At 41.7% G+C, this 12,858-nt stretch overlaps 1 protein-coding gene across 4 annotated transcripts in view; it reads left to right on the top strand.

Moving 5' to 3' along the window:
• Hecw2 (HECT, C2 and WW domain containing E3 ubiquitin protein ligase 2) overlaps positions 1–12,858 on the top strand; it is a 398,421-nt gene that overhangs the window by 169,918 nt on the left and 215,645 nt on the right. For 3 of the 4 annotated variants that reach the window (XM_087566111.1, XM_087566110.1, XM_087566112.1), the window contains exon 2: positions 811–1,137. In XM_087566111.1, the coding sequence (XP_087422237.1) occupies positions 846–1,137 (292 nt within the window). In that variant the 5' untranslated portion in view covers positions 811–845. 4 annotated transcript variants of the gene reach the window in all.

The raw sequence follows: 12,858 nt of genomic DNA, 5'->3' as shown, positions 1-12,858 counted from the left end.
AGCAGGCTCAGAAGAGAGCATGGAGATGTGAGTCATGCCGCAGTCTCTGGGGTAAAGGTGCTAGCTTTTCCTGTCTGTCCAGTTAACAGATATGGGTCCCACCTGCTGCATTCCCAGTGCCACTGTACGTACTGGGGATAAAATAGTGACAAAACATGAAACTCACTGCTTTGGCGAAACCCCCGTGCGTATTAGGGGGAATGGACAATGGATAAGAGAGTGCTCATATGGCAAACCAGACCTTACGGAGAAACAGAAAGGTTGACTTCCAGGATGTTGTCATTCTGCATATAATGGTCCCTCTATTTTTAAGTGCAGAGGTGGCATTTGAGCAAGGTCCTGAAACTGTGGCCAGAGAGCTACGTTCCGCTCGGCAGGAGAACTGAAGCAATGGGCAGTACCTCAGAAGGAATCATCAACTGTGTTTGACATGTATCTTGCTGGTTGAAAGCGTAGTTGCAGGAGATAAATAGCACATGTGGGACAGGAAGGGGAAAGAGGGTGGTGGACTATGTGGGAATGCAGATCTAAGAGGGATCTATAGAAAAGCCCCTCCCCCTTACTTTCTTGGAAAAGCTATGCCAAGGGAAACCGGGGGCCAGAGGTATATGACAGTCATCTTGTGATCGCTGTCCTAGAAATTTTTTCTGATATTATCAGGTGAGTGTAGGATGGTGTCTTTTATTTCCACAGCAGATTATTGTATGTTGAGGTTGTGATAAACTCTCCTTCAGGCTTTCTATCTGGGATGTTTGATTCTAACTCCTCACCTTTTTGCGCTAATATTTTATGCTTGTCGGTCTCTTGCAGCTTTGTAGGAAAACAACCTCAGAGAGGCAGACAGGATGGCAAGCTCAGCCCGGGAGCATTTGCTTTTTGTGCGGCGTCGAAATCCACAGATGCGGTACACACTGAGCCCAGAGAACCTTCAGAGCCTCGCAACCCAGAACTCAATGCCCGAGAACATGGCCCTGCAGCGAGCCAACAGTGACACCGACCTCGTGACCTCCGAGAGCCGCTCCAGCCTGACTGCCAGCATGTATGAGTACACACTGGGGCAAGCCCAGAACCTCATTATCTTCTGGGACATTAAGGAAGAGGTTGACCCCAGCGATTGGATCGGACTCTATCACATAGGTGAGTCGGGTGAAGGCTTGCGTGTGGCTCGGCACGGCTTTCAACTCTGAAATGGTAATGTTCTGTGTTTTCTCCTGCTGTAAAAGGAAGCAAACTTTTTCACACAAATAGACAAAGCTGATTCTGGACGTGTTCTTCGTTCCTTGGGAGGAGAGTTCCTTTACTTATATGCATCTTGTGGTTCTATTTCTACTGAATTAAATGTCAGCCCCTGTGTGCACCACTGGATTTTCTCTTCAGTTTCTCGCTGCTCTTGAGACAAAGTTATGACTTGGAAAGAGGAGTGGGGGTTATTAACACCAGTGAACACTGTTAAACTAATACGGAAACAGTTTGCATTTTCTAAAGGTTGATTTCACTTAAAATAATCTGCAGCCTGGGTATCTTTTTATAAATGGGAATCATTGCCTATTTGTTTTGATAAAACAGTCCCAGTTTTGCTTAACTATATTCAAATCTGTTATTCATATCTGAATGAATGGTGACTGACACTTCCCAGAAAATACAAGTTAGTATTATTTGAATGCAAGCACCATACCTACCAATTAATCTTAAATACGTTTTCAATCTAACATAATAATAAAATCCAGCATTACTTAAAGTTGGAAAATTTTGTCTCCAAATGAAGAAAATTACTTTATAATTAATATCTGATATTGATTTCAATGTAAGCATCTTGTTTCGGTTGCATACTTGTAAACAAGGAGTCCTGTGTTGATACCCTTACAACTAAAGCTTTTTACATAAGGCTCATTTTGCCCCCTAGAGGACACTCGCGGTGTGTGGAGGGATTTTTGATGGCTGTATTTTTTTCTCTGTAGTGGGATTAGAACACAGCATTGCATGTACAGGAGAGCTCTTCTGCCCCAGGAGTCCCCTGTCCAACTTTGAAAACCCTGATTTAAGGCAAGCCTACATCCTTGCTGAACTTCTGTTAGGATATTAAACCTACTGAAACTGGAGTTCTTTGGGGACTAAGAATTTTCTTTTAAAGAGGTTATCGGTTATATTAACTTTGTAACTCTCAATGATTAATCATGCTGGATAGTAAGAAAAAAATCCAAAATAGAAACAATTTCAATGAATTAGTAACTTTCTTGTTTTCCCTCTTATGATAACAAAGAGTAGTAGGGAAAAGTCTTTAAAGTTGTTTATTTTCTTTGGGTGTATTTAAGTACATAGTAGAGTGAGGAAGGCATACAATTTAAAGTCCTTGTCTATATTATTGTGACTGTGAAAGAGCTTATAGTTTTGTGGGATGTCAGTCTCCTTTGGGCTCCATAACATTTGTTTTTACTTTTCTTAACTTTCTTTTTTTCTTTTACATTTTAGATTTTATAAGCAAAAAAACCCTTAAATCTCCCTATGATATTGCAAATAGAAAATGGTGATTTAAAATATTTTATATGATGTTTCTTGGGAAAATAGTTAAATTTTACTTTCTCATATAAGATTAATTTTACATACGTGACTGACAGTCTTAGTGCTAGAATCATACGGCCATTAATTCGGGATTATGTACTATTTTCTCATGCTTTCTTATTGTTCATCCCCTCAAACTGTTACATTTTCCTGTCTAATTGGGATAAGTAAGGGACAAAAACATAGGTTTCATGTTCTGTGTTTTACCTGCTGAGGAAGGAGTGTGTGTCAGAGTTAATGAAGACCTGAACTAGGAAAGCAGGGGTGGGAAGAGAATCTCTTATGAGTGTTAGCTCTTTTTAAAGAAGCTCCTGTACCTTCTCACACAAATCACCCTTGTTCTTTACATTGGTTTCCATTAGTGTGACTATAACACGTTTATATTTAATTTTCTTTTTTTTTTTTTCCGGGAGCTGAGGACCGAACCCAGGGCCTTGCACTTGCTAGGCAAGCGCTCTACCACTGAGCTAAATCCCCAACCCCTATATTTAATTTTCACTTTAGTTATGTTGGCTGGAATATGTAAAATTTATGTTAATAAAGCTTTTGATGAATTTGGGAAACTTTGCTACTTTTTCTTCTATTTTTCTTTCTTCTTTTTCTTTTCTTTTCTTTTCTTTTTTTTTTTTTTTGAAACAGGGTTTCTCTGTGTATTCCTATCTGTCCTGGAACTAACTCTGTAGACCAGGCTAGTCTCAAACTCATAGAGATCTGGTTCCACTGCCTCCTGAGTGCTGGGATCAAAGGTATGTGCCATCAATGCCTGACTCCATTTTTTTCCTTAATGTGAGTTTTAAAAAACTATTACTTTTTACTGAGACCTATATTATATTATTTCACATTGTTCTACAAGGTATTTGTGGGTTTTGATCCATTTTTTATCCATCTATTTTCTCCATGATATTCACATTTCCTAGTTTATTCTTCTCTGTCTTTCTCCTCTTCCTTTTCCTCCTTCACACAGACACGCAGAGACATGCGCGCGCACACACACACACACACACACACACACACACACACACACACACACGAGCATTAGAAACAGGGTCTCTTGTGTTCCAGGGTTGCCTGACATTGCTATGTAGCTGAGGATGACCTTGAATTCCTGATTCTTTTTCATTTACCTCCCAAGTGCTGAGGTGATAGGAGTAGACCACCACACCAGCTCTGTTTGTCCTCAAGTTTATTAGCCTTTCCCCCTTTTCTTTATACTGAGCCAGTCCCACTTGGTGGATTTTAAATTTTCAGGTAGTTAACTGTTTTTTTAAAAAGATTTATTTATTAACTATATATGAGCACACTGTAGCTCTCTTCAGACACTCCAAATGAGAGAGTCAGATCTCATTACAGATGGTTGTGAGTCACCACACAGTTGCTGGGATTTGAACTCAGGACCTCAGGAAGAGCAGTCAGTGCTCTTAACCACTGAGCCATCTCTCCAGCCCAGTAGTTGACTTTTTAACTTCTAGAATTCTCACAGATCTCTGGCAGGACAGAGTAGGAAGAAGCAATTACCCCAAACCCTGAAGGGGCTGTGCGAACACAAACTAGTACTTAACTGGAAATGCCTAGTAAGTAGACAGATGTTTGCTCTTCTTGTGCTTGCTGCTAATCTTACGAGATCTTCCACAAGAAATGCTCTTAAAAAACACAGGTGCCACACCAGTAGCATTAAACGTAATCTATTTCTGGAGTCCCAGGGCCACTGCTATATTTGAAAAGATGGAGGACTGATTTGGTTTACCTGGGTCTTCAAATGGAGTGGACAGAGACCTGGCTTTTAGCAGAAGTAACCCTTATTTTTCAAGGGTGGAAAGGCTCTTTTCCCCTTACTTCTGGGGGAGAAGAGGTGAGCATTGGCATCCCACAAGGAAAGGGCTAAGAGGCATACCAGTGCACTTTAACAGATAGCTGTTTCCTACTGATTCTCCCTGCTTTCGGGATAGGGGTCCTGACAGGGTCAGAAAGGAGGGCAGTGGGTACCGGACTTCACAGCATCCTTCCCAGGCTCAGGAAGGGTGTAACTGTCTATGATAATCCTATTTTGAATGGTCAGGAGAGGATGTATACATCTCTTCCAGCCACTGAGATATGAGAACACTCCGGGATAGTTTTGCATTCTAATGAATAAACACGGCTTAATAAAAACGGTTTCATTTTTCCTTTTTTTAAAATTGGTTCTTTTACTTATGAGATTATACTAGAATTAAATTATTTCTCCCTTCCCTTTGCTCACTCCAAAACCTTCCTTGCTCTCTTTCAAATTCATGGCTTCTTTTTCATTAATTGTTGTTGTAAGCATACGTGTGTGCATATTTATATATATTTTTCGATATTACCTGTTCAGTCTGCATAAGGTTACTGATATGTATTGCTGTATGCAATTAATGCTACTCAAATCACCAGGCAGTGGTGGGACCCACCCCAATGTTCTAGATTATGGAATGAAAGAATGAAAGACACACACACACACCCACACACACACACACACACACAGCCTTACATTTAATGTGTCTTAATCAGCTCAATGGCTGGGCACTTCCAAACCACCCCATGCCTAACACACTCTCTCCTCTGATATTCCTGAATTATTATTTACTAAATCCTATATTCCATTCTGGCCACCTGGGACCGAAGCCTGCAGCCCTCCTGGGCCACGATCTCTAACTTACATGTTGGCTGTCTCTCTGTCCTGTTCTTCTCAGGCCAGCTCTTTCTGCTTTCCCAGCATGGCTATTCTTCCTTTCTCTTCTCCTGGTTCCCTTGCCTGTGAATCCTAAAGTCCTGCCTCTGGCTCTCTGCCCAGCCATTGCTGCCAGCAACTTTATTTACCAATCAGAACCAACTGGGGCCTGGACCCTCAGCGTCCTACATGTGGATTCTCGTGCAATTTTGGGAACCCAATAACCTAATACAGCATTAAGCCAAATCTATAGCATAGATGTATGTTTTCAGGGCTGTTCATTTGGCTTTGGATAACCAATCAGTACACTCTTACTCGGAGAGGCTATTTCTCGTTCTCAGCATTCCTTAGTTGCTTTGTAATTCTTTCTGTTGGGTTGAGAGTTCGTGTTCCTTCCTCCATCTGCTGATGTCCTTGCTCAGCTCCTGTTTAGGCAGTCCCGTTGGTGAGACTTTATGTGTGCAGCTCCTGATGTTACCAGAAGACGGAGTCTCACAGGAAACTCCCTCATCTCTGGTTCTTACAATCTTTCTGTCCCCTCTTCTGGAATGTTCCCTGAGCCTTACATGTAAGAGTTGGTTTGTCGATGTGTCCGTTGGGACTGGGCTCTATAACTTTGCATGTCTGCTTGGCTCTCGTTTTCTGTAACAGTCTCTATCTGTTGAACAGGGAAGGCTCCTTGATGAGGGGTGAGAATCTTACTTATCTGTGGGTATAAGGAGAAATATTTAGAACATAGTTGGGTATTACATGCTGGCTTAGTAATTCGGTGGTTAGCTCCTTCTCTAGTGTCCATGGCTTCAGTAGTCTAGGTAGTCGACTCAGGTACAGGCATGGTCTCCTTCTTGTCAATCAGACAGTTGTCAGTTACAGCCATGGTTTGCACGCCCGCTACTGTACCTTAGGGTTATCTTATCATGTCCTGACAGGCATTGATGTAAATCATATGCGTTGTAGCTGGATAGGACTGTTGGTTACTTCCCTCCTTTAAAAGTTTGTGTAGTACCTTCTGGGACAGTGAAAACTAGCCCTCAGGAGGAGGCTTTTAGGTCAGCTTCAGCTCAGGGGCCTCTGGGTCCTGAGTCTGAAGTGCATATCTTTAAATATAGGGACTTACAGTGTACCTGTGGTGGTTGGGGGGTGGCGGGAGTCAACTAAGGGAACATAGCATGAAATGTTCTAGGAATCTCTTGGGCAACCCTAACCAATTACTCAGAAGCAGGCCATTTTTTTCCCAAGACTGAGGGGAAAATTGTATATTTATGCATATATATTAGTACATATGCATATATGTAGCAAGGCATACATATAATACTTTCTCAATAATACAAATAATTTAAGTTGTGTTTTTCAAATAACTAAACGCAGGTCTTAAATATTTTACTATAAAATACGTTTATTTGAATAAAGATTGGGTACTTAGCTTGATTTAGCATCTGTGATGTAAGCACACATTAAAAATGTTAGTCACATCCTCCCTCACTGCAGTTGACAAAGAGATAAGTTGGTGGTGGTAGTGGGTTGTTTTTTAAGAAGTGAGCAAGTCAGAAGAGTCAAGACACCATAAGAAGACCCACAGAGCCAACTAAACTGGGACCATGGGGGCTCACAGAGCCTGAGCCACCAACCAGGGAACATGCAAGAGCTGGACCTAGATCTCTCTAAACATTTGTAGCAAGTGTGCAGCTTGGTCTTCATGTGGGCTGCCTAACAATTGGAGCGGGGGCTGATTCTGACTCTGTTCCCTGCCATTGAATCCCCTTCCTCACTACTTGGACTGACTCCTTGGGCCTCAGTGGGAGAGGATGTGCCTAGACACGCAGGGACTAGATGTCCCAGGGTAAGGTGGTGCCCAAGGGGGTCTCCCCCTCCTCACAGTGGGGGGAGGGATTTGTAAGAGTGGGACTGAGGAGAGAGGAGGGAGGAGGGCTATGATCCGGATGTAGAGTGAATAAAAAAATAAAATAATTTTTAAAAAATTAAAAAAGAAGGCTAGCATTAGGGCTTTTTTTAAAGATGGCTTTTGGCTCTTGAGGGAACATTATTAGCACAGACGAAAAAGTTTTGTTAAAACTATCTATGAATCTGTGTATGCAGACTCGAATGTATTATAAATTCATGTTTTCAGTAGATAGTTAGTAAAATGATTCCTTGTGACTTCTTCAGACATCCTTGCTGTTACTTTACTCTCCTCCCACCTTCTACATCCGTCCCCTCCCCCTCCCTAGTCAGAGCTCCCCCCTTCTCCTCATTTCCCTAGTGAGATCACTTGTATCCTGCTGTTCCCCTCTTCCTTGCTCCCCACTCCCCTATTCTGGCAAGGACCCCTTTTTACTGTCTTGGTTTCTGTAGTTCGTTTACTCCAAGATGTGTACTTACAACTGAAGAGCTAGAGCCTCAGAAGAGAGAAATGCATCCTGTGGTGTTTGTCTCTCTGGGTCTGGTTAAACCTCACTCCATACGATCTTTTCTCATTTCATCCACAAGTCTGCAAAGTTCACGATTTCATTTCCTTTCCAGTTGAGTATGTGCCGCATCTTCATCAGCTCATCACGGTCTGAAGGTTACGTGTTCTGTTTGCTAGCGAGTGTGGATAGAGCAGCAGTGATCAGGCTGAGCCGGAACCGTGGGGTAGGATGCGAGTCGCTTGGGCAGTGCCGAGGAGTGGTACAGCCGGGTCATAGGAAGGTGTATTTTTAGCTTTCTGAGACTCCTCCGCACTGATCTCCATCGTAGCTGCACAAATTTGCAGTCCTCAAAGTTGAGTGGTCATTCTCCTTTACCCGCAGGCCCTCCACCATTTGTTGTCAGTGGTTTTGTTGATAGTTGCCGTTCTGAATTGGGGAAGATGGAATCTCAAAGATGTTTTGATTGGCATTTCCCTAATTGCTAGGGAGTATGAGCACTGTGTCAGATAGTTCTTAGCCATTTTTGTCCTCGTTTCAGAATGCTTTATTTGGGTCCCCGGTTCGTTTTTAAAATGGGTCATTTGTTTTTTACTCTTTGTTTTTGTGTGTATGTTCTTTGTATATAAAGGATATTAATCCTCTGTCTGATATACAGCTGGCAAAGATTCTTCCCCATTCTGTGGGCTTTTTTTCTTTTACCTGGTTGGTTGCTTATTTGGCTGTTTTTAGTTTTATGAAGTCTTGTTAGTCATTGGCATTAATTCCTTGACATATGCAGCCCTGTTCTGACACCTGTGTCATGTAGGCTCTGTCTATGTTTCCTTCTGTCCATCGCAATGGCTTGGGTTTCATATTAATCCATTTGAACTAGTGTTTATGCAAAGCATTAGATTCGAGTCTGATTTCATTCATTTGGGCAGACATCCAGTATCCTAGCGCCATTTGTTAAAGGTGCATCCTTTTCCATAGCACGTGTTCCTGGCACCTTTGTCAAATGCTAAGTGGCTGAAGTGTGTACTCATGTTTGGGTCTTTGGTTTTGTTTTGTTGGGTTACATGACAGTTTTGCTCTAGTACTAAATTGTATTGAATTACTGTAGCTCTAGAACATATCTTAATATGTGGATTGCTAATTCCTCCCATTATGTTTTTGCTCAGGATTGCGTTGGGTGTCTAGTCTTTGGTGGTTCCATGTACAGACAGAATTTCTTTTTGTTTGTTTTCATGTCTGTATGAGTGTTTGCATGAGTTTGTGTGCATACATACATGCAGTACCCACTGAGGCCAGAATAAGGTCTCAGATCCACTGGAAACCAGAATTGCTGATGGTTGGAAGCCACCATGTGGGTGCCAGGTATTGAACTCAAGTCCTCTGCAAGTGCAGTCAGTGCTCCTAACCACTGAGCCACCTCTCCAGCCCCCAAGACAGAGCTTCTTTTCTTTTCTTTTTTTTTCTTTCTTTTCTATTTTTCGGAGCTGGGAACCGAACCCAGGGCCTTGTGCTTGCTAGGCAAGCACTCTACCACTGAGCTAAATCCCCAACCCCAAGACAGAGCTTCTTAACCTCCCCCATTTTATTTTCTTCAGGCACTGAGGAAAGAAAGGATGTGATCACTTGAATTTCTCTGTCCATGATGAACCCTGAGACATCACTCTAGAAGAAAAACACTAAGGATGAGAGATCAGAATAATGGAGCTAGGACTGGCACTCCAAAGTTCATGTTGTATGTGGAAGATATACGCCCCCCCTCTGTCTGAATCATCAATATAAGGTTTATGTGTATTTATAGTCATCCCTCCGGCCCTAAGCTAAAAGCTCCAGTAGATGGATGAGAAAGAAACACGGTGGGGTTAAACAACCACGTTCAAAGGAGGAATGAAGAAGAGTTTGGTTTCAGTAGTTACCTCGTAGAATGCTTTGGAACATTTAATATTAAATATACTGGAGCTTCTGAGCAAGGAACTAAGTGCAGGGATCCAGTGCTCATTAAGTCCCAGCAAGGTTGTGCACATTTTTTTTCCCCAGCAATGTGGGCAGAGACAGACTGTTCCTGGGGGCTTTCAGTCCAGCCATGCCAGCCAAATGAGTGAGCTCCAGGTTCAGTAAAAATGTCTATCTGGAAATGTGAGGAGGACATGCAATATTGACATGTGACTTCTACACGCACACTGGTAAATGAGTTCACCTACATATACAAGTGCATACACATGCACAGAACCACTCCTCAACCCGTGTCGATTGAGTAACTATAAGCCACTCAGAACGCTTCAGAAGACTTGCTGGATGCTATCATGATGGGAAGAAGGTGTGAGTAAATAGCCCTTGAAAATACACAAGAGTTTATTGGCCCTTTTAGGTGGAGAAATGATACATTTTGGAGCAAGTTAAGAGAATAGCAGAAGAAACACAAGATTAGGGTGGGAAAAGATGCAGTGCAGACTCAATCACAAGTTTAATGCCATTATAGATGAAGAGGAAAATACACAATCAAATTTTGTTGTGGTTGTTTCTTGTTTCTTTTGTTTTGGTTTTGGTTTTGGTTTTTTGACACATTTTTTTTTTGCCCAGTGTCCTTGAACTCCTAGGCTCTTGCCATCTTCCTTCCTGAGCCCTCTTAGAGGCCAAAGTTCCAGGCATGTGCCACTGCACAGGGATTGATAACAGATTCTTTTGATGGCTGTTAAGTAGATGTTCTGAGAACCTGGGTTTCATAACAATAGCACACATAGCAGAAATAGCTTTAGCTCTCTCTACTTCTGGCTAAGAAACCACCACACCCCTTCAGCTGTGTCCCGAGAAGCTAGACTGTCTCCTAGCAACTTCTAGCTTTATTTATGGAACAGAGAGATGGTCTCTATAGAAATAAGTCCCAAAGGAGAAGGGATTTAATGGAACATCTAACTGGTGACGTGTGGCTTATTGGCACAGACTGCATTTTAATTGTGTTTCTCTTGGCTTACATTTTCTTCCAGTGAGTGAAGTTTGGTTTGGTTTTTAATAATGTTTGCCAGTGTACAGTTTACTCCAGATGAACTTTAAGTAGTATCAATCCAGAGGCATAACATACACCTGGATCAGAACAATAAATGTCTTAGAGGTGTGTTAGGTAGTAAATAGGTTCTAATGGAAATACAAAGAAAATATAAGATGAAATATCCAAGCATTGTTTTAGAAACTTTGAGTGTGAACACAGTACTCAAAATACAGGGTAACTATACTTCCTTTCCAGAAAATCTCACACATACCCTGAGATTTCCACACATGATTTCCTTGCAAGATGGTTCTCAGAAATCATTGAGCTTATGATTTATTGCTGTTATATAAAATTTGAACTGATCCCTTACAAATTTGATCGTATTACTCAGTGTTTTCTCCTGATCTCATAAAGTAAAAGGCACAAATACAAAGACAGGGTACTCAACTGTCACCTCCTGCCATGACAGAATGCCTGACAAGAAGCCACTTTAAAGAAGCTACTCTGGCTTCCATTTCTGGGGGACACATTCCCCATGGTGAGTGAGGGAGGAAGGTTTCTTGTCATTTAACATACAACAGAAACTTTGATCTTGTAAGTTCCCCTCACCCCCTCCGAGTGTTCAAGAGGCCTAATTTGTCATCTCTCATTTGTGGGCAACTTTAGGTACCTTAGAAAATAGGAAAGTGTGCATTGTGAATGTGTACTGTGCTGTAAACTGGTGCTGCCCAGCCTGCACTGTCACTGACCTTGATTAGAGTGGGCACCTTCTCCAGCTTGTGAGTCAGTCACCTCCATTGAAAAATCACCTGAGGCAAATTAGGAGCTTAATGATGTGTCTCTGTTTATGGCTCAATTTTCTTCTGTTAATAGGGACCAGAAATAAGTAATTGACCGCTCTTTTACTGGACTGGTTGAAGTGGTATGTATGCACTGATTATATCTTCAAAGACAACTGTATTTGGACTGTTATTCTCCAAAAAGTTTTACAGTTGATTGTAGGCATATTCTTGGCTGTTTTATTGGGTTCTTATATCTACCACCCTTATTCCCCCCTAATTCCTTCCAACCCCCAACACTAGGTAGCAGAGAAAGAGGAAGAAGGTGATAGTGACCTTTTCAGACGACTTCCTGATGATTAGGGGCATCCAGTTCCTTGGGGCAATGTTGACCTTCATAGTCAAGATATCCAATTTCTTCTTCTAGTCTCTTTGCTCACAACCACTTGACAAACCACAGCCACAGGGAGAGCAGTAGCCCCTCTTGGGGCTCTCACATTTCTACCCTCTCAAGAGTTCACCAAAACCCAAACTATCTGCAGCTGTGAACCCCTCCTAGAGCAGGAGACAAGTCACTTAGCAGCTGTGGACAAGCTGAAGCAGCCTCATACACCACATGTTGGATTAAAACAATATTGTAATCAACATAACAAGAAACCAAAATTCTCACTGTAGTTCATGTGTTATGACACTGTTCATATTTCTTCGCATTTGATTAGTAAATGAGCTAAGATTACAATAGTGAGCCAACACTACATCTTTTGTTAGAGCATTAAGATCCTAAAGTTTAAGGTAATGTCTTAGAAACTATAAATAGAGACTGGCATGGTGTTGTCTTACAGCTTGTTGGTGGTCATCCAGGTAACTCAAGTGTCTGTGTATAAATTTCATGTTCTTTCTGTACGTGGAAATGAGGTCACACATTGTTCACTAGTCATTTTTTCATTACCTTCTTGATAGCTTTGGAAGGTTGGCTTACCAGCTATCCACATTTTTAAGTCATATGACCAACTAAAGATCTGAATGGATGTTCATCAAAAGAAGGCACCTAAGTGACAACAAGACTATGAAAAAATACTCAACACACCAGTCATCGAGAAAGTGCAAGTCACCACTTTCTACCATGGCCTCGTACTAAGCAATGGTGTTAGGGAGAGCTTTACTGTGTTAGGTATTTTTCCCTGTAACAGGCACTAACTGTTAAGAAATGACCTTTGGGGGCTGGAGAGATGACTCAGCGGTTAAGAGCATTGACTGTTCTTCCAGAGGTCCTGAGTTCAATTTTCAGCAACTTCATGTTGGCTCACAACCATCTTTAATGGGATCTGATGCCCTCTTCTGGTGTGTCTGAAGACAGTGCCAGTGTACTCACATACATAAAAAAATCTTAAAAAACAGAACAAAACAAAAACATTTTTTAAAAAAAGAAATGGCTTTTGCTTGTCAAATATGAGA

The sequence above is a fragment of the Rattus norvegicus genome, chromosome 9 (assembly GCF_021556685.1).
Source record: "Rattus norvegicus strain SHRSP/BbbUtx chromosome 9, alternate assembly SHRSP_T2T, whole genome shotgun sequence".
Lineage (NCBI taxonomy): Eukaryota > Metazoa > Chordata > Mammalia > Rodentia > Muridae > Rattus > Rattus norvegicus.
Note: the sequence above shows the minus strand (reverse complement) of the source record. Positions and strands in the feature narration are given on the sequence as shown.